The sequence below is a fragment of the Mustelus asterias genome, chromosome 11 (genome assembly GCF_964213995.1).
Source record: "Mustelus asterias chromosome 11, sMusAst1.hap1.1, whole genome shotgun sequence".
Lineage (NCBI taxonomy): Eukaryota > Metazoa > Chordata > Chondrichthyes > Carcharhiniformes > Triakidae > Mustelus > Mustelus asterias.
Window position 1 is genome coordinate 50,410,679 of NC_135811.1, and position 24,416 is coordinate 50,435,094.

Below are 24,416 nucleotides of genomic sequence, written 5' to 3' on the forward strand. Positions count from 1 at the left end.
GGTAAAGACAGGAGAATGGGGTTGAGAAACTCATCATCCATGATTGAATGGTGGAGCAGACTCGATGGGCCGAATGACCTAATTCTGCTCCTATATCTTATGGTCTAACATTTGCAGATGGGATTAACACAATAATTCGGTTGCCACTTTTGACAAAGTATGGCCATTTTGGAGCAAGATTTCTGGCTTATTGCTGTGTGTCTGCTACTTATCCAACAACTCCTCTATTTTGTCTGGGCAAGCATAGACAGAAATGAACGTCTTTTCTCAGATTTTCCTATCACCCTAGAGTTCAGACAGCTGCTAGGGCCTTTAAATTAAGTTAGAACCTGGGAGTAATCTCAATGTGTGAGAAACACTTTAGAATTACAGTTAGCAGCAGCTAAATATTCAGAACTTCAATAATTGGTATCAAAATAATTGATAGAGTAAATAATAAAGGATTCAGTGGCCACTTGGTTATATCATTGGAAGTGCACCATTAACTAGAACAAAACAGTTTGTATGTAATAAAACATCTCAATGTGTTTCATGTGGACATTTGAAAACAAAATGCACGGTGGCACAGTGGTTAGCACTGCTGCTTCACAGTGCCAGGGATCTGGGTTCGACTCCTGGCTTGGGTCACTGTCTGTGCGGAGTCTGCACGTTCTCCCCGTGTCTGCGTGGGTTTTCTCCTGGTGCTCCAGTTTCCTCCCGCAGTCCAAAGACGTGCTGGTTAGGCGCATTGGCCATGATAAAATTCTCCCTCAGTGTACCCGAACAGGTGCCAGAGTGTGGCGACTAGAGGATTTTCACAGTAACTTCATTACACTGTTACTTGTGACATTGATAAATTTTAAAAAATGGCACGAGTAACGGAAGGAGGGGTGAGGGCAGATGATCAAAAGTTTAGTTAAACTTCAAGATTTTAAGGAGCATCTTAAAGGAGTAAAGTGAGATGGCGAGATAAATGCCGTATTTGTTGATAATAAACTTATAATTAAGATCAATATCTGAGATTGATATAAATTGCTCAGATTAATTTAAAATTAGAATTTTTAGTTACCGAGTTAGACACCAGTCTATTGAATGGATTAAAGTCTGTAGACTTGTAATTAACAGCACATACCTGACCTTGCCTTTACGGAATAGATGAAGAGGCTGTCTTAATTTCCTCTGGAAACATGGTGATGAACCTCCAGCTATAGAGTTGCTATCCATTCAGGACACCCTGATCCTGTGTAAATTCACCTTCTGCATTGTGAATTACGATCTCAATTTTTAAATTATAAATTTAAATGACATACTCACAACAGATGGTATCTGCCTAGTGAGGTTTGGTTACTCAGACAACGAGCATGTGGTTCAGAATAACTCCAACAGCACACCTTCAATTCCTGTCCTTGCTGAAGTAGGCCTCGGGCCTGTCCCTGAGAGAGGCAGGCAATGACAAAGCACCACTGGCAAGAAAATAGCTCCGGATGAAGGAACAGCAGACCATGAACCAAAGGCCTGCCTTTGGGCAGAGCACAGATGACAGCTGACTAGTATAGCTGTACAATCATAACTTATGCAACATGAGTGTCTCAGTGGAGACCCACTTTCTGATTTTGAAGACACAGGTCTACATGTCATAGAAACGTGGAAAATGGGAACAGGGTAAGGCCATTCAGCCCTTCGAGACTGCTTCACTGTTCATTATGATCATGGCTGATCATCAAATTCAGTACCCTGATCCCGCCTTTCCCCCATATCCCTTGATTCCTTTAGCCCCAAGAGCTCTATCTAATTTTTCCTTGAAATCACACAATGTTTTGGTCTCAACCAAATCCTAGACAAAGAACTCCTGTAACTTCTGCTGTGAAAACTACAGAAGAACTAGAGCTGAATTAAGGACTGAGGGCTGAAGGCTAGGGGCGGAGTTTTATGAGATTGATTCTAAGTGTCCAGCTAGCGTGAAAATGGGAGAGTTCCTTATCCACCCAATCTTACGCACTTCGTCATTGAAAAAATGGTGGATGTTTCTAGCTGCTGCAGGCAGTGGGCTGGGCTTAATTCACCGGCCAGCCTGTAGAGGGAGCTACTGCGCATGTGCCAACCTCTGATTCTGCCCACGCTCAATTACAACTGCAGGGGTCTGACAGATAGAGAGAAAGCTTTTAGGCCCCTGTTACTGTAGGCAGCCCCAACCAGCTCCACCCCCACACCCCCTGCTCACTGCAGGCGATAGCGAGCCCCACAATGCATGGACATCTAGCCCCCACAATCCCCCCGTCATCCAGAACAATCAGGTCCTCCTCCCCCGATCCAATCGCAACTACAGAATGCCAGCGGACCCCCTTCCCCTGCCCATCCAATCCCATTACAGAGTGCACAGTGGACCCCCTTCCAATTGGGCAGCCCTTCATGCCCCGTCCCCATAGACCCTGCCCAAATGGGCCACGGCCTTGGCACTGCCACGCAGTGCCAAGATGCCTGCTGGGCATTTCCCAGGTGCCTGGTGGGCAGTGCTGAGGTGCCTACTGGGCATTGACCAGGTGCCAAGGTGGGCAGTGCCAAGGTGCCAGGGTGGCACTGCCAGGCCTGCACTGCCCAACGGGCATCCCCTTGCCCTCGCCCTCCCCGGGGAGACTCAGTGGCCTCCAGTTCCACTGGCGAGGCCAACACAACTGTTCGCCGTTCATGGGGAGCAGGTGTTTGCCTCGCTGGAGAGAACCTCTCCCGGCGAGGCCATAAAGGTAATCGAGCCCGGACGATTGAGCGCTAGGCTCATTACACACATGCAAATCATCATTATCATATAATTAAATAAATTATTCAGCCTCCCGCCCATTTCTGGCAAGAGGCTGACTTTGCCGGAAAAATCACGAGAGTGGAGAAACCGGGTGTGATCCTGATTCTCGGCTCTTGCGTGTGAGTTTGTCGGCTCCTCTGCCCATCGATGGGTGGGGCGAGCCTGTAAAATTCCGCCCTAGGACATTAATGCAAAAAACATGACATTATATATCCTGAATTCCCAATGAAATCTCTTCAATTCTATTGACTAATCTGAGTGATACGTATGTTAGAAATGTTCACTGGTTTGGTATCACACATCTCATCCAGTTCAATTGCTATCCCAGTGACCGCCAAATCGATGAGGCACCAACATGCTAACTCATCTCTTTATTCCCTAACTTTTCAAATCTTTTCTCAGAAGGTAATGGTTCATGAAGCAGGATTTCCCGATTAATGATCTGCATCTGAGCTTGTGGTCTTGCTGACTTACTTTCAACCCTGGTAAGGAATGTTTTCTTTGTGGAACACAGTAAGAAGTTTAACAACACCAGGTTAAAGTCCAACAGGTTTATTTGGTAGCAAAAGCCACACAAGCTTTCGGAGCTCCAAGCCCCTTCTTCAGGTGACTGGGAATTCTGTTCACAAACAGGGCATATAAAGACACAAACTCAATTTACATGAATTATCCACAACCTTGTGAGCTAATGTGATCAGCGACAAGACTTTCACTGATATTAACGCTATAACGGCAGAGTGTGAATTTCTGCTCGAACACAACTTCTTATCATCACCAACTCCCTAAAATAACCTCCTTCAAAAACTCCATTCTCATCCAGCAACTGTGGTAACGGGGGTAGCTTAATGCTGCAGCATAGTCTTCCTGCTGGAACATGAAACTTCACTGTCATTGAAACTGACGAGCAAAATCTTTCAGGTAAGTCGTTATCTTTTACTGCGTTGCCTGGGTGGCATGAGGAAAGGAAAACCTAGAAGGATTATGTGCCCCTGAAGAAATTGTCTAATCCAGATTATGCCAAATGCCCAGGCAGCAAAGGCAAAATTCTACACCAAGATTACAACACTGATGGCATCATGGTGGAGGGGCAAATCATAGAATCCCCACAGTACAGGACAAGGCCATTTGGCCCATCGAGTCAGCACTGACTCTCTGACAGAGCATCTTACCCAACCCACCACCTCACCCCATCCCCGTAACCCCACACATTTACCATGGCTAATCCATCTAACCGACACATCTTTGGATTGTGGGAGGAAACCGGAGCACCCGGAGGAAACCCATGCAGACACGGGGAGAATGTACAAACTCCACACAATCACCTGAGGCCGGAATTGAACCCGGGTCCCTGGCACTGTGAGGCAGCAGTGCTGACGACTATGCCACCATGCTGCCCTAATGCCTCTGTGCCGCCCTATCACCTTACAAAGGGTCACCCAGATAATGATAGATGCCTTCTGAAAATGTTATGCAATAGTAGGCTTCAGGATGTAAGTGGACTATTTCTGACACCCCACAACACCAAAAGTGTCTTGCGTTCTGAATGAATTATAAAAAAAATCTTGCGCGCTGTAGTATGAGGGAGTGTGGGACTGAAAGGGTTAATGTGGAGCAGGGGAAACAATACTGCCCACAAGATGATGTAGGAAGTCACATGACCGGTTGTAGTCCGATAGTATTCTGAATGGAGACAGCCATGGCTTGGACTGAAGAAGCCTGCTGTCTTACACATCTGTACATAGTTATGTTCTACAGTAAATAGTTATTGTTCAGACTATGCTTCTGAACCTCTTCCTTAGATAACCGCAACAACATACAAGAGGCACAACACCCCCATTAATATCAGTTCAAAACTAATGAGAATGAGGATGAACAACTGATGTTCATATATTAAACAAAGCCGATTCCTGATGATCAAAGAAAATCTGCAATGGGTTATATTCAACAATAGAGATAGATGACTGCATATATTCCACTAGATGTCATCTTTGTGCAATGGATAAATACCAATTGTTCATTGTTACTTTCCTCAGGCCAAGTAGATTTGAATTTAAACCAGAAATATTGGCCCAGGAATAGCCCCCAAGCCTGTTCTGTCCTTCCACTGATTCCACTAGATTTGTTGGTCCATATCTTAATTCCTTCTTCGACTTGGCTCTATAAGTGGGCGGCACTGTGGCACAGTGATTAGCACTGCTGCCTCACAGTGCCAGGGAGCCGGGTTCGGTTCCCGGCTTGGGTCACTATCTGTGTGGAGTCTGCACATTCTCCTCGTGTCTGTGTGGGTTTCCTCTGGGTGCTCCAGTTTCCTCCCACAGTCCAAAGATGTGCAGGTTAGGTGGATTGGCAATACTAAATTGCCCCTTAGTATCGGGGGGACTAGTTAGGGTAAATGCATAGGGTTATGGGGATAGGGCCTGGGTGGGATTGTGGTTAGTGCAGACTGGATGGGCTGAATGGCCACCTTCTGCACTGTAGGATTCTATGATCTATGAACATGTTCTCCTAAGAAACATCTCGCAATCTCAGTTTCGAAATTTTTATTTGACCTCGGCCAGGACTTTTAGACCCAACAGGATTGGGCCAATTTCCTTGAGCTGGGATGAGGGAGGGTGGCAAGCGGTTAGAAACTAATTAACGGGAATTAAAGGCCAATTAGAGCCAATTGAGAGAGGCCAACTGAAATTTTCCAGTTGACCTTCTGACTCCCTGGGGTGTTGGGGACTAGACCAGCTCCCTGGCAGTGCCAGCCTCTTTATTCCTCAACAGCAGGTTTATTTATGTTACTTGAAAATATCTCAGAACTCACAGGATTTTGTATACACACACAGGCCAGAATTCTCCAACCTCATCTGCGGCTGGGATATTGTGGGGGAAAGGAGTAGGACCTCCTCCTGTGCCTGGGCCTGGGCATGGCCAAGCTGACCATTAACAGGTTCAGTCAGTGGGCATTTGAGATGCTCATTGACCTCAAAATCTGCCCCTCTCCGGATGTCCCTGGCAGGGAAGCATGTGGTCTCTACCAACATGTTGGAGGCCTTCTGTGATTGGTGGGCACTGTGAGGGCTGGGGTGTGTTATTGGCTCCTTTAATTACATTTTAATTTTAATTTTTGCAAGTTTTCTTTTGGATTTTGTCTTTTTGTTGCAGTATCCCATAAGGGTATGTAAAAAGCCCAAAGATGCCTGGGTCGATTGGCCATGCAAAATTGCCCCTTAGTGTCAGGCGGATTAGCAGGGTAAATATGTGGGGTTACGGGGATCAGGCCTGGGTGGGATTGTTGTCGGTGAAGGCTTGATGGGCCGAATGGCCTCCTCCTGCACTGTAGCTGAATCTGAGGGGCTGCCCCTTTAACTTGTTCCTGGTTTGTTAATTCAGGGTAGCCTGGAGCACGGTGGGGGGCGGGGGGGCCGGGGGGGGGAGGTGGACAGGGACAAAGAACTAGGGATTGGCGGTGAAATTAGTTGGGGTTAGAAAGTAGAGACACACCTGCAATCCATGCCACAAGGCTGTGCTTGGCACAGATATCCTGCTCTAAGTCCAGGGAAGGAGAGTGCCCTTGCGGCCTGTGTGAGTCATGCACAGCCGGGTGTTCAGGGCATGGTCAATCCTTCACACATTTCATCCTGCGGCTTGGTGGCTCGGTACTGGGCCGCAGATGGTACAGTCTCAGGCAGGGCGGGCAATAGTAGTCTGTAGATAGGTAACACAATGGGAGACACTCGATGCTCTCATGGGGGGAGGGGGGGTTCTCGGTACATCACCGTGCAATGGGCCTGATGGTGGACAGGGATCAGGTTGACATGGGGCATCAAGACATCAACATCAAATAGGTCAAGGGTGGGGAGGGGGGAGGAAGGACAGGGATATTGACAACAGTAACGCTGGGAATCAGGATTAGGGGGAGGGGAAGGGGGGGAGGGCGTGGAGAGAGTGATCGGAGGGAGGGAAAACTGCACATGATACACTTCCAGAACGATTGGAGGGACTTTGTCGGTCGCAAGCTGGGGTGGGCTGGAAGCTGGGCACCACCATTTTGCTAGCCAATCAAATGATGCAGTAGGGAAATGACCTGTGAACCACAAGGGGAAGAGTCTGAGGGCTTAGGGGAGGAGTTGACGACTGAACCTTTGGTCTGATTGAAGGGGCACCCTACTAATTTCCCTTATGGCAATGAAGGATACCACTCAGCTGGGACATGTTAGGAACACTCAAATGACAGCTGAAGCATCCGGGCACCTGAACTCATTGCGCACATTCTCGCGGGATTCCGTTCCAACTCGGGGTCATTTTTGAATGGGCAGACATTGGCAGGTCAGTGATGTGTTGCAGATACCTGGACCAACCTGGGATCTCTCTCTGTTGTTATGGGTGATACTGTCCTGCATAAAGACAGCTGGACAGACTGTGAGCTGGACCGGTGCCAAAACAAATGATAAGTGTGCCTGCTTTCTGTGCGTAGAGTGGATCTGTGCAAGGGCTGAGGATTCGACTTGTGCAGAATGAGACAAGAGGTGAAGAGGTAAAAGTGTGTCTAAATCAGAGGTGATGCCCCTCGTGTGTGAGATCCCTGTGGACTGTAACCCTGGAGTGCCTGATGGCCTTACGAGAGTGAGAGCTGAGAGTGAGGGGAAGATTGGTCCACTCTGGCGGAGTGGATGAGATCATTCATGCTCTTTCTGTACCGGATAGCAGTCCTCTTCTGTACCACGTTGGCACTGACTGCACTGGCGACCTCTTCCCAAGCCTTGGTGGTGAGGTTAGTGGACCACTGGTTCCCATCAGTGAGGTTGAGGGCGGGAGGGGGGGGGGGGGGAGGCGGGGGGGGGAATGGTTGGTGGATGGGAGGGAACATCTTAAAGGGGAAAATTCCCTCCAATAAAACATAAAGGGTACAACTCTAAATGGGGTGCAGGAGCAGGAGGACCTCGGTGTATATATGTCTAGGTCATTGGAGGTGGCAGGAAAACTTGAGGGAGCAGTTATTAAAGCTTGGATAAAATGACAAGGACATTATGTTGAGTTTGTGTAAGATGCTAATTCAGTCTCTATTGGAATATTGCATCTGAGCACAGCACATGGGAAGGATGTGAAGGGATTGGAGAGAGTGCAGAAGATGTTTATGAGAATGGTTCCAAGGCTGAGGAACTTCAATTATGAAGACAGATTGGAGAAGTTGGGACTGTTGTCCTTGGAAAGGAGAAGATGGAGAGGAGATCTCAAAATCATGAGGGGGGCTGGACAAATTAGACATAGAGAAACTGTTCCCACTCATGAAAGGATTGAGAATTTGAGGGCACAGATTTAAAATGTAGGGTGGTGATGCACTATCAATTACGACACGAAGACTCCAGTGAGTGAGGGAAACTAATAGGCTTTTATTCACAGAGGACAGGAGCACACCCTTGTAGCTGACCTGGTCTAGACTGAGGCGAGGAGGAGGGACCATCACCTTTATACCCCACTCTGGGTGGAAAGGGAGGAGTCTCAGGCCAGGTGTAGCGTGGGTGTGTCCAGGCACATATATGTAGTAACAGTGGTTCACCACAGGTGGCACACTGGTTAGCACTGCTGCCTCACAGCGCCAAGGACCCAGGTTCAATTCCCAGCTTGGATCACTGTCTGTGTATCTGCACTGTCTGTGAATCTGCACGTTCTCCCCATGTCTGCGTGGGTTTCCTCTGGGTGCTTCGGTTTCCTCCCACAGTCCGAAAGACGTGCTGGCTAGGTGCATTGGCCGTGCTAAATTCTCCCACAGTGTACCCGAACAGGCGCCGGAGTGTGGAGGCTAGGGGATTTTCACAGTAACTTCATTGCAGTGTCAATGTAAGCCTAGTTGTGACACTAATAAATAAACTTAAACTTAAAAGCAGGACACCTTGGGCACTCTTAGATGGGCCATAGCGGATAGAATCTGTCAGGTATGTTACGGACAGGAGGGGGGTCTGTTCAAGCAGCACTAATTTCTTCTGTCATCATCTGTCTGTGATCAGAAAGGTGTTTGGATCTGTTTCTTTTTTAATAAGCGGTGATAAAGTTCCCAACTCCTTGGTTTATGCGTGATCCAATTCCTACTAATAATTCCCCAGCAAACTTGGGGAAAGATGAAAGATTACTTTCTTGCATGCATTGATAAACCACAACGTCCCTCTCTGCACGCATACCGTAACGAGAGGGATGGAGAAAAGCAGGTTTTACAATGCAGAGACCACAGAGAAAATAAATAATGATTCACATTGTCTCCGGAGTCCAGAATTGAAGTCCAATGAGGTATTCCTTCACGGAGGTCGGCAGGCTGAAACCCAATGGTGAAAAAGTCACTTTTCCAGTAACTTCACAAGAGTGAACAGTTTTTGTGGGTGATGATACAGAACTTCCAGCAGAGGTACCATAGACAGAATCAGTTGTCCAGCCAGCCTGGCCTGCTAGTCAGACATACTGGAGATTGCAACCCAGGGAAGAAACAGCCAGAGTCTCAGGTGATGTGGCCTTTCCTCGCCCCAATATCTTCAACAAAGGATGTTTCTCCAGTGTCTGTGTTCCAGATGGATAATAGCCTGGATTTTCTATCCCCCCCCGACCCCCCACGTTAGGTTTTCCGGTGGCAGAGGCGGCTCATCATTTAATGCCAGTGGGATTTTCCAGTCCCGCCGAAGTCAATGGCCATTTGTATTGCTCACTGATTGCACCGCTAGGGAACCCACCAGCCAATGGCAACGCGCCGCCTCCACTGCCAGAGGGTCTGAAAATCCTGGCCAATGTCTCAGCCATTATGGTTTGAAGGACCTGGTGTATGGGAGATCATTGTCTCCATAGACTCTCCGACACCACTGGCAGGCCCAGTTTATCATATACAAATGGCTTCTGTGTGGCTCCATTAGAAATTGGGCTATGTGGTCCCCAGTGGTCTGTTAGTAACTCCTCAGATATCTGAGGTGTGACATTTCCAAAACTGCAAGGGAGTTTCTTTTGTTCTGGTGATTCAGGCAATAGCTCTCAGACCGAAAGTCAGCCATCTTAATTGTCTATGTTCAGCCAACAGTTTAAAATTAAGAAATAGCAATGATAACATATTTTTTTATAAAAATACACAGGGATAAATTTTGTTCTATCGCAACAGACTGAACTGGTACCATGACAAAGCTGGCAGTCCAGGCATGATGCAATGATTCATCAATTGTTTTGTTCCATTATTATTGAGAGTTTAACACTGGTATAACAGAAAGCTGCTGGAGAAGGTATACGTTAACCCAAGCCTGCCGCTACACAAATACCTTCCCAATCTACCTGCTGCCCATCTCCTATCATGCCAGCCTGCATGGCTAACATCACCGTACCAAGGGGTAACAGCAGAGGCCATGTGGCAACAAGAATGGAACCAACACACCACCATTAAAAACCACTTCCTCATCACCGATCCCACAGCCCAACCACCCGACTTCAACCTGCCACACCAACACTGGCCACTTCTCACCCATGTCCGCACTGGCCAAGGCCTTTGTGCAGCAAATCAGCACAAGTGGGGCCTTGCAGGGAGCCCGGACTGCAGCTGTGGTGCCCCCCAATCAATGACACATAGCAAATAATCATAGAATCCTACTGTGCAGAAGGAGGCCATTCAGCCCATCGAGTCTGCACCGACCACAATCCCACCCAGGCCCTATCCCCATAACCCCACATTGAAGATTACCCCTGACAAAGTTCAGCAGGGGATTCAGAGTTCCATTTAGCCACTGCAGAAGCTATTGCAATGGCCTGGCAACTTACTGCACATCTAAAAAATACACAAATAGGAAGCAGATTCACTGTAATGAATATTCAATCTCAGTTATAGGAACAGGGTGAGGCACTAAATGAAGCCAAAGTGATTTTGATTTGATTTATTATTGTCACTTGTATTAACATACAGTGAAAAGTATTTTTTCTTGCCCGCTATGCAAAGCATACCATTCATAGAGAAAGAAACAAGAGAGTGCAGAGTGTAGTGTTACAGTCATAGCTAGGATGTAGAGAAAGATTGACTTAATGCAAGGTAAATCCATTCAAAAGTCTGACAGCAGCAGAGAAGAAGCTATTCTTGAGTCAATTGGTAGTGACCTCAGAAGGTGGAAGAGAGAATGTCCGGGGTGCGTGGGGTCCTGAATTACGCTGGTTACTTTGCCAAGACAGCGGGAAGTGTAGACAGAGTCAATGTATGGGAGGCTGGTTTGCATGATGGATTGGGCTACATTCACGGCCTTTTGTAGTTCCTTGCGGTCTTGGGCAGAGCAGGAGTCATACCAAGCTGTGATACAACCAGAAAGAATGCTTTCAATGGTGCATCTGTAAACATTGGTGAGAGTGGTAGCTGCCAAATTTCCTTAGTCTTCTGAGAAAGTAGAGGCGTTGGTGGGCTTTCTTAACTATAGTGTTGGCATGGGGGAACCAGGGCAAGTTGTTGGTGATCTGGACACCTAAAAACTTGGAGCTCTTGACCCTTTCTACTTCATCCCCGTTGATGTAGACAGAGGCATGTTCTCCTTTACGCTTCCTGAAGCCGATGACAATCTCTTTCATTTTGTTAACATTGAGGGAGAGATTATTGTCGTTGTACCAGTTCACCAGATTCTCTATCACATTCCTGTACTCTGTCTCGTCATTGTTTGAGATCCGATCCACTACGGTGGTGTCATCAGCAAACTTGAAAATTGAGTTGGAGGGGAATTTTGCCGCACAGTCATAGGTGTATAAGTATAGTAGGGAGCCGAGAACACAGCCTTGTGGGGCACAGGTGTTGAGGATGATCGTGGAGGAGGTGTTGTTGCCTATCCTTACAGATTGTGGTCTGTGAGTTAGGAAGTTCAGGATCCAGTCGCAGAGGGAGGTGCTGAGGCCCAGGCCACGGAGTTTGGAGATGAGTTTCGTGGGAATAATGGTGTTGAAGGCTGAGCTGTAGTCAATAAATACAAGTCTGACACAGGTGTCCTTGTTATCTAGGCCTCGTTAGAGGAAGGTTGGGAAACAGTTAGCAAGCGATCGCTGTAAGTAATCAGGGTTTAATTTAGTGTGATCTGCGATTTAACATTCTTGCTATGTGAAGCGCTATCAATTAGGCAAGACTACTTGTGTGCCAATACAACTGTAGGCTTTTATTCATAACAGAACCAGGAGCACATCCCAACAGATAACCGACCCGAACTGAACAAGGGGGAGGAAACAGCCACCTTTATACTAGGTGACAAGGGGAGGAGCTGGCAGGGGATGTGTCCAGGCATGACAAATACAACAACGGTGGTCCAGACAGTTCAAAGGCGCAACTGTAGTCCACCACATTATGGTCTGTTCAAGAGCACCACATTTTGAATTCATTACCTGACTGTTCTTTACCACAATTCTTTTTGGGCAGCTGTGCACCTGACAGGGTTTTAATTCATCACTATTCTCCAACACTTGATTGGCCGGGTGGTTAACAATGAGGCGGAGTGTCTTGAGCTACAAGAAGATATAGACAGAATGGTCAAATGGGCAGATAAGTGGCAGATGGAATTTAACCCTGAAAAGTATGTGGTGATAAACTTTGGGAGAAGTAATTTGACAAGAAAGTACTCAATGAATGGTAGGACACTGGGAAGTTCTGTGGAACAAAGGGATCTTGGTGTGTTTGTCCACAGATCTCTGAAGGCAGATGGGCATGTTAGTAGGGTGATGAAAAAGGCATATGGGATGCTGGCCTTTATCAACCGAGGCATAGATTACAATAGCAGGGAAGTCATGTTGGAGTTGTATAAAACTTTGGTGAGAACACAGCTGGAGTAGTGTGTGCAGTTCTGGTTGCCACATTATAGGAACAATGTGATTGCACTGGAGGGGGTGCAGGGGAGATTCACCAGGATGCTGCCTGGGATGGAACATGTAAGTTATGGAAAGAGGTTGAGTAAGCTTGGGTTGTTTTCTTTGGAGCAGAGAAGACTGAGGGGCGACCTGATCGAGGTGTACAAGATTATGAGAGACTTAGACAAAGTGGACAAAGAGCAGCTGTTCCCCTTAGTTGAAGGGTTAGTCAGGAGGGGACACAGGTTCAAGGTGAGGGACAGGAGGATTAGGGGGGAATGTGAGGAGAAACCTTTTTACCCAGCAGGTGGTGACGATCTGGAATGCGCTGACTGGGAGAGTGGTAGAGACGGGTTGCCTCACATCCTTTAAAAAGTATCTGGATGAGCACTTGGCACATCATAACATTCAGGACCATGTGAAAGCTGCTGGCAGATGTGATTAGGTGGGAGGTCAGGTGATTTTAATGTGTCAGTGTTGACTCGATGGGTCGAAGGGCCTCTTCTGCACTGTATGATTCTATGAAAATGAATCCCAATCAGAATGACTAGGAAATTGACATGGGTAGTTTCTAATTACTTTATTCAGTATTCTCCTTCTTGTGCACTCTCTCTCCCCCACTCTTCTTTGAAGTCAGAGTAGAAACCTAGGGACCCTCTAATGTTTACCCGCCCCCCCCGCCGCTTCCAAGCCAGCATGCTGTATTGGCACTGTGCTTTATCAGGATAAGTTACCTGTTGCATGTTCTCACAGCTTATCCAACTAGGACTCCCTTACCTGGCTTGTAGGATAGGCTGGAGCAAAATATGAGGATTCTCAGTTCCCCAGAAAAATATCTCTCCCTTCCATATTCCAGTGATGAGCTACACTAGCTACTCACAGGAATAAGAGTGGGTCATTCAGTCTCTCCAGCCAGCTTTGCCATTCAGTTAGATCATGGTCAATCTGCCACTCGATTCCATTTACCCAGATTAATGCCATGGAGTTCATTATCAACAGCACCCTACAGACCTGCCTCTCTCTAATAATGGCCATCAAGGCTGCTTGAGATACTTAAACATCAACGTGGCCAAACGTGATTTCAGAATTTGTACTCAATTGAGCCCAGTTATGAAGAGCTGGTATTATAGCAGCAGCTTTGAAAATTCTGCTTGTAAGACATCAGCCAGGATTCTCCGATGTCGGAGGCCCTGCCAGCAAGAATGGAGAATTTGGCGCTCAGAGAAAACTCCATTCACAGCAGCAGGACTGGAGAAACATGGCTGCGGGCGAGGTCGGAGAATCCCAGTCATTATTTATAAATCACACTTGTCAGTACAGATAAAAAAGAACACTGAATACTTAGAACCTGGATTTTTAAAAACTCAGAATTGATGGAAATACTCGGTAGTTCCTGCAGTGACCGTGAAGACAAAAATAACTGAAGAATTCCATTAAAGGCCATCCACCTGATTCACCTGTTTACTCACAGTCATTGCATAGCAGGAGTGGGAGCTGATGGCCTAGTAGTATTATCGCTAAACTATTAACCCAGAAACTCAGCTAATGTTCTGGGGACCGGGGTTCGAATCCCGGCACGGCAGATGGTGGAATTTGAATTTGATTTGTAAAAAAATGGAAATATGGAATCTAACTGATGACCGTAAGATTAATTGTCGGAAGAAACCATCTGCTTCACTAATGTGCTACATGTGACTCCAGAGCCACAGCAATTATGGTTGACTCTCAACTGCCTGTGGGTAACTAGGGATGGGCTAATAAATGGTGGCCGGCCAGTGATGCCCATGTCCTACGAATGGATAAAAAAAAAGAGTAATTCTTTGGAGGGGAGGCACATTAGGAAACCATGAGCATCTGATAATGCTATCTAAATGCAATTATATTTCCTCTCATCTTGCCATTCACATTTCAGAGATTCACAGGCTCACTACGTATTTTACACCGTTTTCTGTCCTTATTTCACACTTTTGGTGGAATAATTTTGAGCAATCTGTATGGAGTAAAAAAAGTAGAAGTGGGAATCATTTGCAATCCTTTCCAGGGAAAGCGGGGGGCAATAAGCTGGATAGAAGTCACACCGAGGTTCTAAATTAGTACCAGTAGCAACGAGCAGTGATTAATAAGTGACCACACAGTGCACAGACAATGCTGATTAATTTTTATTCATATAAACAGTACAAGATTATATTAATGTGAAGATTTAGCTATACCATATATATGAAAGGCATACAAGGCTTGTATTGGTTAAGGCACAATGTAAAAGCCATTCCATATCTAAAAATAAATATATATTTCTGGTCATTTGATGGAAAGGCACCATGAATACAGTTGATTAAAGCATAAGCAGTATTCTCTAGAAACTAAATATACCTCCTGCTGCATTAACTGCTTGGTATTTTGCTGTAGCCATTAATCATATTGAACAGATTTCAAACCCCTCAAGCAACTTTGGAAGCATACCATATTGTTCATTAAAAGGCAACCCATGTGAAACTTAAAATGGAAAGTTCCTTTATTTAGTTGGCTTTTCTATGAGTCTGAGTGATGTTGTTGGCGCTGGAAACTTAGTGTGAATAGTGAATAACTTAGTGAATAATTCCGGCTACCCTCCCATTCTCATACTCTCTCTTGATCTTTCACCCCACCCAGGTTTGCTTCCTCACCTGGCCAAAAAGGACATTATAATTTGTGGACCTGCCCAAATCCTGTGTCCATGGCTTTTTCTAAAATCCACCAACAAGAGGCGCAAAGGAGAATGAATTAAAATGTCCAGGTTTTACTTTCCAAAATGTAGAAGGTCACTGTTGTCTGACATGTGGCTGTTAAGCAATCAAACTCACCCAGCTGAGGAAAGTGAGCATTAACGTGGAACCTAATGTCGCTTGGAAGTACAGAACTTGAGAATGACTGAAAAAAGGGACATGATGTCAAAGCTTTTTGTCTTGCACTCATCAGAACAGATTCACAAGAATACCAATTCTCAAAGGGAGCAATGGTTTATGCTGCATGAGAAAAGAGTGTTGATTGGCTGGCATGTGGACTTGGCATGCCAGCCAACCAACCATGGGGATGTTGCTATGGAGAATGCACCGGGGAACAGTTAACTACCAAGCTAAGGAAGTAGCATTCTCCATGGCAATGCCGCTACCAATCAGGGTCCACATGCCAACCAATCAACACTCTTCTCTCATGCAGTATAAATTATTTCTCCCTTTGAAATTTGGTGTTCTTGTATCTGTCCTGATGAGTGCAAGGTGAAAAGCTTCAACAGTATTTCCAGCAATACTCAAGTTGTCAAATCTTTTAGTTAGGCATAATGGATGGAATTTCCCAGCTGGTGCTAATGAAAATTTAAATACAAATACTCTGATGTGTAGAAGGTTTGATTTGAATTCTGTCTGACACTTGCCAGTGTGAACACAACGCAATGCTTTGAGGCCATGTTGGGGAGAAAAAACAACATCCCTCCCTCCAACGGGACAGACAGGATTTTAAACATTGTTAGTTAAAAAGCAACACCATTATTAAGTATGGCAGCATTCGAAGGAAGTACCGACAGTGGAGATACACTGAAGTAAGTGCCCCAACCTCCTATTGAGAATTAACATTAAAATTGTTGCAGGGGGCAAATTCTTTAAGGATTCCGTGCTGATTGGAACAATTACCATTTAAAGGCATTTTGTACCTGTGTTGATCTGTGGTTCATCTGCTCTGCTATTGTCTCTGTTCCTTTATCTGCTCAGTAAGTTACAAAGTCAACATTGAACAAATGAGAGTATGGAGCAAGGGTTTTTAAAAGTAAGGCAATTTTCAATTGGCAGAGGGGTAGCTTGTGAATGTAATTATCAAAAACCCATTACTCAGACTAAGCTCATGACAGCTATGCTTTCATCATATCCAGAATTCTCAGGTGTAATTATAGAATCCCTACAGTGCAGAAGGAGGCCATTCTGCACCTGACAACAATCCCACCCAAGCCCTATGTTTACCCTTCTCGACCCCCCCCCCCCCCTGACAATAAGGGGTAATTTAGCATGGCCAATCAACTTAACCCGCACATCTTTTGAGTGTGGGAGGATACCAGAGCACCCCGAGAAAACCTACACAGACACGGGGAGAATGTGCAAACTCCACACAGACAGTCACCCAAGGCCAGAATTGAACCCGGGTCCCCGGTGCTGTGATGCAGCAGTCCTAACCACTGTGCCACCCCTTTAAATCCAAAGCTCTTGGCAAAACCCAACATAAAAAATATAAAATTACTTCAAAGCATCTCAGTGCCTAGAGATGGCAAGAATAACATTCTGCTAAACAAGTGCGCCATCTGTACAGCGTGTCAGGGAAAATACTGACCTGTGCTTGCTACAGATTTTAACTATTCACACATTCTATACAAGGTAACAAGGGACCTGGGAACAGTATGACCCTTTAAAAATAGATTGCACTAAAAATGTCCCGTTTACGCAGCAGTTTGTTAACATTTGAGGTAATTTAGCTTGGCGTAAACCGGAAACACTTAGAACAGCGTTGCAGCCACCTTGAGAAGGAACTCCATATAGTGTTAAAATATCTCAAATTGTTTCCATTTGTCCTTGGCTATTCGTTTAAATATAAATATGAAGTTAATGGCTACAGCAATGGACCAAAAAGAATTTTACATTTATTCAAACATGATAAGGAAATAAATAGCATTTTAAAAATAGCAACGAACAATAACCTATTTTCCCAGCTAGGTTTTCATTCTGTCATTTGGAAACCAATTGTTAATAACTGTAAATCAAATCCAATTAAGATTTAATAATTGCATGAATTAAGAGTATATAAAGAGGATAAATTGCAAGAAACAGCGAGCGGACGTTTCACACTCCAAAAACTGGCCTTTGTATCGTAAAACTTTAATTGTTCTTTTCCAATGAGGAATAATAATCCGTCAGTACCCTCCAAGCCTTGGGAGCCATGAAGCCGTCAGGTGGATTTTTATTTTCACGAGCAAGCTGTCTCATACGGGTTCCAGAGATGAAATCAAAACTTTGATGTCTAAAATAAATAGCCATGAGATATGTATTAGCAAACGTCACATTTAAAATGGTTATCGGTGAATGGCAGTATACGAAAATCATGTTAAACTGGTGGGTAAAGTTTGTTTCAGATAAACTGGTGATCGTAAACTGGGGCATGGTGAACTGGGTGACAGTGAACTAGATGATGGTGACCTGGGCGACGGCGACCTGGGCGACGGGGACCTGGGCGACGGGGACCTGGGCGACGGGGACCTGGGCGACGGGGACCTGGGCAATGCTGAACTGGGTGCTCATGATATATTTGTGGTGAACCATAGATGGTTACCACTATGGGTACTTGTACATATGTTACTCTTGTTACTGTTGGGGTTAGGGTTGGGGTGTTCCACCTGTTAGCATTGTTCTGTGGTACACTCCGTTTGGCTCCGCCTTCCTATAGGAGTATAAAGGTCACTGCACTTCCTAGTGACCCTTAGTCTGGGATTGTATTGTTAAGCAGTATGCTCTATTCTTGTTGCGAATAAAAGCCTTTATTCCCGGGTACGATCTAGCCTCCCGAGTGGATTAATCGCGCATCAATATTTCACTGCAATTGGCTTTGTCCACATTTCAACCAAACCTTTACCAAACTGTGCAGTTTGCCACTCAATACAAGACTTTTCAAAGTTCACAAAATTAAATGATCAGGGTTTTAGCAACAACTTGATCCTAGGTGATGTTGCTCTTGTTTGGAGTTACCATACGTTGGCCACGTGGTAATCTAAATTTGCTTGGGAGGAATCTATTGAATGCAAATTCTAGCTCTAGACCAGTGCTAGAACACATGCCTCAGGAGGCAGAAGTTTGTGGCTTTAAACCCCACTCCAGAGACTTGAGCACGCAGCCCAGACTGACACCCGACTGCCACATTGCCTGAGGTGCTATCATTTCACTGAGATATTAAGCAGAAGCCCTACTTGTGTGGAGGGATGTGAAACAATCCTAGCACACTGTTCAAGGAAGAGTAGGCAAGCTGTGACCTGGTCAACATTTGCCTCCCAACTTACACCATTAACAGAGATTATGAATTGGCGAGGCTTGCTCTGTCTATATTGTGATAGCAACTGGGTGGAGTGCTGTGAGACATCTTGAGGATGTGAAAAGAGGGTGCCAATTATTAAGTTCCGAGAAATGTTTTACGGAATACCTTTCTGAAATTGCATGTATTGTCTGGTTCCTGATGCACATTGTCCATCATTGTCTTGATATTGTCATTTTAACATTGTCAATTGTATCATACCAGGCTAGAGGTACACACCTTCAGTAAAGGTTCATTTTTGCAACAAGGATTTGGGCAGAATCATTCACCCTTCTAAAATCATGTGTTACAAATCCAAATCCTGCATTGTCACACTGGGAGTACACATGCTATAATGGCTGGGATTTGTGAGTGTCTCTTGCCCTGCTCCTAGTTACTTACTCAGCATAATGCACCCTACATCCTGAAGAGCAAGGCATTCTGCTATTTATCATATCTGCTTTATCATTGGGTAACAAATGGCATGATAATGGCTGCTTTACCTTCTTTCACAGCTAAGCGAGGGCTAGCTGAACTGTCTCCTAGCCGTGGCAGAGACCCTTTCCTAGTTGTGGCAGAGACTCTTTCCTGGCTGTGGCAGAGACTCTTTCCTGGCTGTGGCAGAGACTCTTTCCTGGCTGTGGCAGAGACTCTTTCCTGGCTGTGGCAGAGACTCTTTCCTGGCTGTGGCAGAGACTCTTTCCTGGCTGTGGCAGAGACTCTTTCCTGGCTGTGGCAGAGTCTTTTGAGAAACAGATTGACCATGGCTGGTTGCAAGGCCAGAGATTCAACCACAATATGTACAGTGTTAACAACTGCACTATCACAGTTCTTTTCATTTGATTCGTTGGGCATGAAAGCATGTTCCTGCAACTTACCTTTCTGGGTCATAGAAATCCATGCACTTCTTATCCTTGTTGTATGCAGCAACTCTGAATGGTATGATCTCCACAGATGTTAGACCTGGTGCCATGCTCAGAACCTTGGCTCCATGGGTGGGCTCATACAGATCTTTCTTAGTCATAGGATGAGGCATGCCTGCGGGATCCCGGCCCACAATGTAGAAATTGGCTCCAGCAATCATGCGGGACCGGCAATGCCACTGAACCTGAAAACAAATAGCATTGTTATCAAAGCAAGGACAGCCGCTCTCAATACATCCCAGTGGCAATTAGCCAACTGAACAAGTGACCAGCAATAGTGCCATCTGTTCAAAGCACAGACAAAGGGCCTGAATTTCCAGGGTTCCTGTTCTGCCATTACCAATCTGTTGCGCCTCTCGCCTCAATGTAAATCGCAAGGCGTAGAGTTAATGGTGGGTGCCTGTGTCACTGGGGCTGAAACAATGGCATGTCGCCACTTTTCCTATGCTCACAAAGCAGCGTATATGTGTGCCCCTTCCGCTAAAGGTCTGGCACAGAGTACACCTACATCGGGCAAACTGTCTGCTGGCAGCAATGGTGGCCTGACAGGCATCATAGTGCTTTTTCATGTGTGTGTCTGGATAGTGAGTGTTGAGGAATGGCTAAACCCCAATACTGAACCTCGACCTATTCTCACCTATGATATGGAGATGCCGGTGTTGGACTGGGATGACACAGTAAGAAAGTCTCACAACACGAGGTTAAAGTCCAACAGGTTTATTTGGAATCACGAGCTTTCGGAGCGCTGCTCCTTCCTCAGGTGAGTCACCCGATGAAGGAGCAGCGCTCCGAAAGCTCGTAATTCCAAATAAACCTGTTGGACTTTAAGCTGGTGTTGCGAGATTTGTTACTATTCTCACCTAGACCAGGAATTTCCTCAGGGTTTTCTCTCATGTTGTGCCATAGCTTCACTGGAAATGTAACAGAAATCCTGTTCACCAATGCCAATTAGGGAGGTGAGGTGAGACAAATGACAGTGGGGAAAATTTGACTTTAGTGCGGTTGCAAATGGATGGCATCAGAATGGCCGCCTAATCTACACCCTGCCTAATGCCAAGAGGAGAAATATCAGGTAGGCTGCACAACCGGAATGCGGATCACTGAATCCAATCAGGAGCAGGGAGACTGATTGATTTTCCTTTCACACAGCTCATGAACATTGTTAGTGCTCCTTCCCTCCCTCCCTCTCCATCATCATGTACAGTGCCCAGTAAACCATTGATTAAAAAGTTGCTATACATTGAGTCCACTGTTCATGTCGGGCAGCAGGGTACTGGAGTTGTAGATGTCGGTATTTTTCATGTATCACGATACTTAATTTCATTCTGTCTTGGTACACATGGGGTTAAGAATCAGGATGGCACAGGAAGTGGTCCAGCTAGTTACAGGATGGTTGTGTGAGGTCCCTCTACCAGTAGAGGGTCTTACCCTCCCACAATGTTAACCCCCGTGAGGCTACCCATCAATGGTGTGGAGTTGCTCTTTTATTAGGGAGGGTTCTAATATTTAATTCAAATATTACAATCTTGTTGGTCTTATTTGTGGATATGTCTGATTGGCACCTGTTTTGTTGGCTTCTTGTTAGAGGGGAACTTTTAACTGTAAGCACCTGTTGTATATGAGGAGGTACTGCCCTGCTTACACTGGCATTTGGACTGTTAACATCTTTATAACAGTCTTTAAATGCACAGCCAGAGTGTCTACCTGTCTGAGGCAGGAGGCCATTTTGAAATGCAAACTGGCATCTTATAATGAACATCATACAATCTACAGTGCAGAAGGAAGCCAATCGGCCCATCGAGTCTGCATCGACCACAACCCACCCAGGACCTATCCCCAGAATCCCATGCATTTCACCCTAGCTAGTCCACCTGACACTAAGGGGCAATTTAGCGTGACCAATCCACCTAACCCGCACATCTTTGTGAGGAAACCGGAGCACCCGGAGGAACCCCACGCAGACATGGAGAGAACGTGCAAACTCCACACAGACAGTGACCCAAGGCTGGAATTGAACCAGGGTCCCTGGCATTGTGAGGCAGCAATGCTAACCACTGTGCTATAGTGCTGCCCCTGTGCCACTGGATATAGGACATTGATTATTAAGATACAATTGGTCGAAGTGTGCCTATTTGTAGCAATGCTCAGTGTCCTTAAAGGGCCAGTGAACGTTTCTCAAAAGCAACCCAAATCTTTTCAGGACTTTAAATATTACTAGACCAAGAGGGGCAAAAGGCTTCTCCTGTAGCCCCAGAAAAATATTCCAGTTTGTTGTTGACCAGGGTGTGCCCTCCTCCAATCTCTTCCCCCTCAACACCCAGTCCTGGAGTGTCAGCTGGATTCACAGTAACTGCCTGGCTGAGCACCAACGGGCCTCTGGTGTGGTGCGTGCGGGTCACTGGATTAGTTTGACTACATCGATGAGCAGTAAGGGTGTTTCTCACTCCAATCACTATCGTCACACCTAATTGTTAGGTTAGTTGGCCATGCTAAATTGCCCCTTCGTGTCAGGGGGTTAGCAGGGTAAATAAGTGGGGTTATGGGGATAGGGACTGGGAAGGATTGTGGCCAGTGCAGACTCGATGGGCCGAATGGCCTCTTTCTGCACTGTAGGATTCTATGATTCTAATGATAAAATTCAACCTCCCATATTTGCAGTGTCTCTATTCCAGTCACCTTATTGAAAGACATTTCTGAGCCTCTCTTGTTTAAATTCAACTATGAGAAAGAGATAATTATACCAACAAGAGAGATGACCATATTACAGTTAACATTCAATGACCCTGGACATGGGTCAGTCCACACTGAAGTTTAATGTAGCAGGGCCGTTTGATTGTTACTTTTTATCTTCAAGGGAGAGATAATTAGGCCTGTAAGTACTGTAAATCTTCAGTGTCTCACTGCTTCTGTTCACTTATCCATTTACTGTTTTGAAAAGTTGATTGGCAGTTTACAGTCTAAGGCATTACCAATGGATTGTTCCTTCTATTGCCTTCCAAACTCAGAGAGGATCATCTGAACATAAAGAAAGAAGAAAGATCTTACATTTTTATTGTGTCTTTCATGAGCCCAGGATGTCTCGAAGCAGTTCACAGCTAACAAAAGGGGAGGTGCTATCCCCAGCATGCAATAGCAGGAGCTCAATTCTTATGCGCACCACATCATACCTAGAAATGGGCAAGTAAACACGTGGTCTGGTTCAGAGGGAATGGAGAATGGAGGAAACACTGGACCCCAGAAAATGGTCTGGAGTGAAGACCCAAAAAAGGGTAACTGATTTGCCACTTTAAAATCAATGAGATAAGCCTGGCATCTCACGAATATGGATGCCATCTCATAGAATCCCTACAGTGCACAAGAAGCCATTTGGCACATCAAGACTGCACCGACTCTCTGACTGAGCATCTTACCCAGGCCCTACTCCCGCCTCATCCTGTAACCCAACACAGCATTGGACTGGGGTGGGCACAGTGAGAAGTCTCACAACATCAGGTTAAAGTCCAACAGGTATATTTGGAATCACGAGTTTCAGAGCGCTGCACTTTCATCAGGTGCTCCAAAAGCTCACGATTCCAAATAAACCTGTTGGACTTTAACCTGGCGTTGTGAGACTTCGTACCCTACACATTCACCATGGCTAATTCATCTAGCCTAGACACCTTGGGACACCAAGGGGCAATTTAGCATGGCCAATCTACCTAACCTGCACATGCTTTGAATTGTGGGAGGAAACCGGAGCACCCAAAGGAAACCTACGCAGACACGGGGAGAACGCACAAACGCCACACAGAGTGACCCAAGGCTGGAATAGAACCCAGGCCCCTGGAGCTTTGAGGCAGCAGTGCTAACCAGTGTGCCACATCTGCAGCACCTTCGAGGTGTGTGGACATAAAACTGGTGCCTAAAGCTCTACTGTGGCAGATAAGCATCCAGAACAGAATAAAATCTAACATGGTTACTGCTGCCCTTTCTGACAGTTTAGCAAGATTAATTGTTTTGAGTTGAGCTCTGAATGTCCCAGCATGTGACAGGGTCGCCTACCGAGCCCTGTGGGCACTGTGGGGTTTGGAGTGGTTAATCACATTTTGTTTTGATGCTTTAAGTTGCCTTTGATGCAGTGTCCCTTTAAGGATTAACATGTCCCTTAATTTGTTAATTTAGTTAACATTTTTGCCCGAAATAGTATATGAGAGGGAAATGACGTCCTAACCAAATCATCTCATTATTCTGACCTTTATAGAGTGTTTTGTTTCCCCAGTTCTACCTGTGACTTTCTGAGTGCCTAAAGCACATGTTAGTCTCTCTCTGTGTCCAGATCAAAAGGTGAAACATGGTTCATTACCCATTGAGAGGCACATATAAATTCTGTAAAAGCCACTTTCTCCAGCACCCATTAGTCGCACAGTTGCAGTCACTATAATTGCAGATTAGGCATTTTCAGTGAATACTGTACCACAATTCTTCATAGTCACCGGAGTATTTAAAAGGATGCAAGGTCTGTACGCTTTAGGAAACTCATACGAAAGCATGAAAGTGATGGTTTGAAACTATAGAATGTACGTGATTTAAATGAGGACTGTAAGCCTGTTTCCCAATTATATTCTCTCAATGTAAATCCCTGATTTTCTGTCCAGTAATTTAGGGGGATGGAGAAACAGGAACTTGATTTCCGATTAGTATTCCCTGCAAGTTACCTCCAGACTGAACTGTTCTACTCTACATGGTCAGCATCTCAGTTTCTACCTTCCACAAATCTGAATTGATGTGAAACTCCGTTGTCTATATCCAAAGCTGCACCTGGTTCAGCTCCCCATCATTGCCTTCCATTG

General features: G+C 45.6%; 1 protein-coding gene across 1 annotated transcript in view; it reads right to left on the reverse strand.

Annotated features, from left to right (window-relative positions):
* Positions 1 to 14,712: 14,712 nt before the first annotated feature.
* papss2b (3'-phosphoadenosine 5'-phosphosulfate synthase 2b) overlaps positions 14,713 to 24,416 on the reverse strand; it is a 70,883-nt gene continuing 61,179 nt past the window's right edge. The window contains exons 11-12 of the mRNA XM_078223583.1: positions 19,543 to 19,772; positions 14,713 to 17,623 (exon numbers count right to left, since the gene is read on the reverse strand). Of these exons, the coding sequence (XP_078079709.1) occupies positions 17,482 to 17,623; positions 19,543 to 19,772 (372 nt within the window). The 3' untranslated portion in view covers positions 14,713 to 17,481. The remainder of the gene's footprint in view (positions 17,624 to 19,542; positions 19,773 to 24,416) is intronic.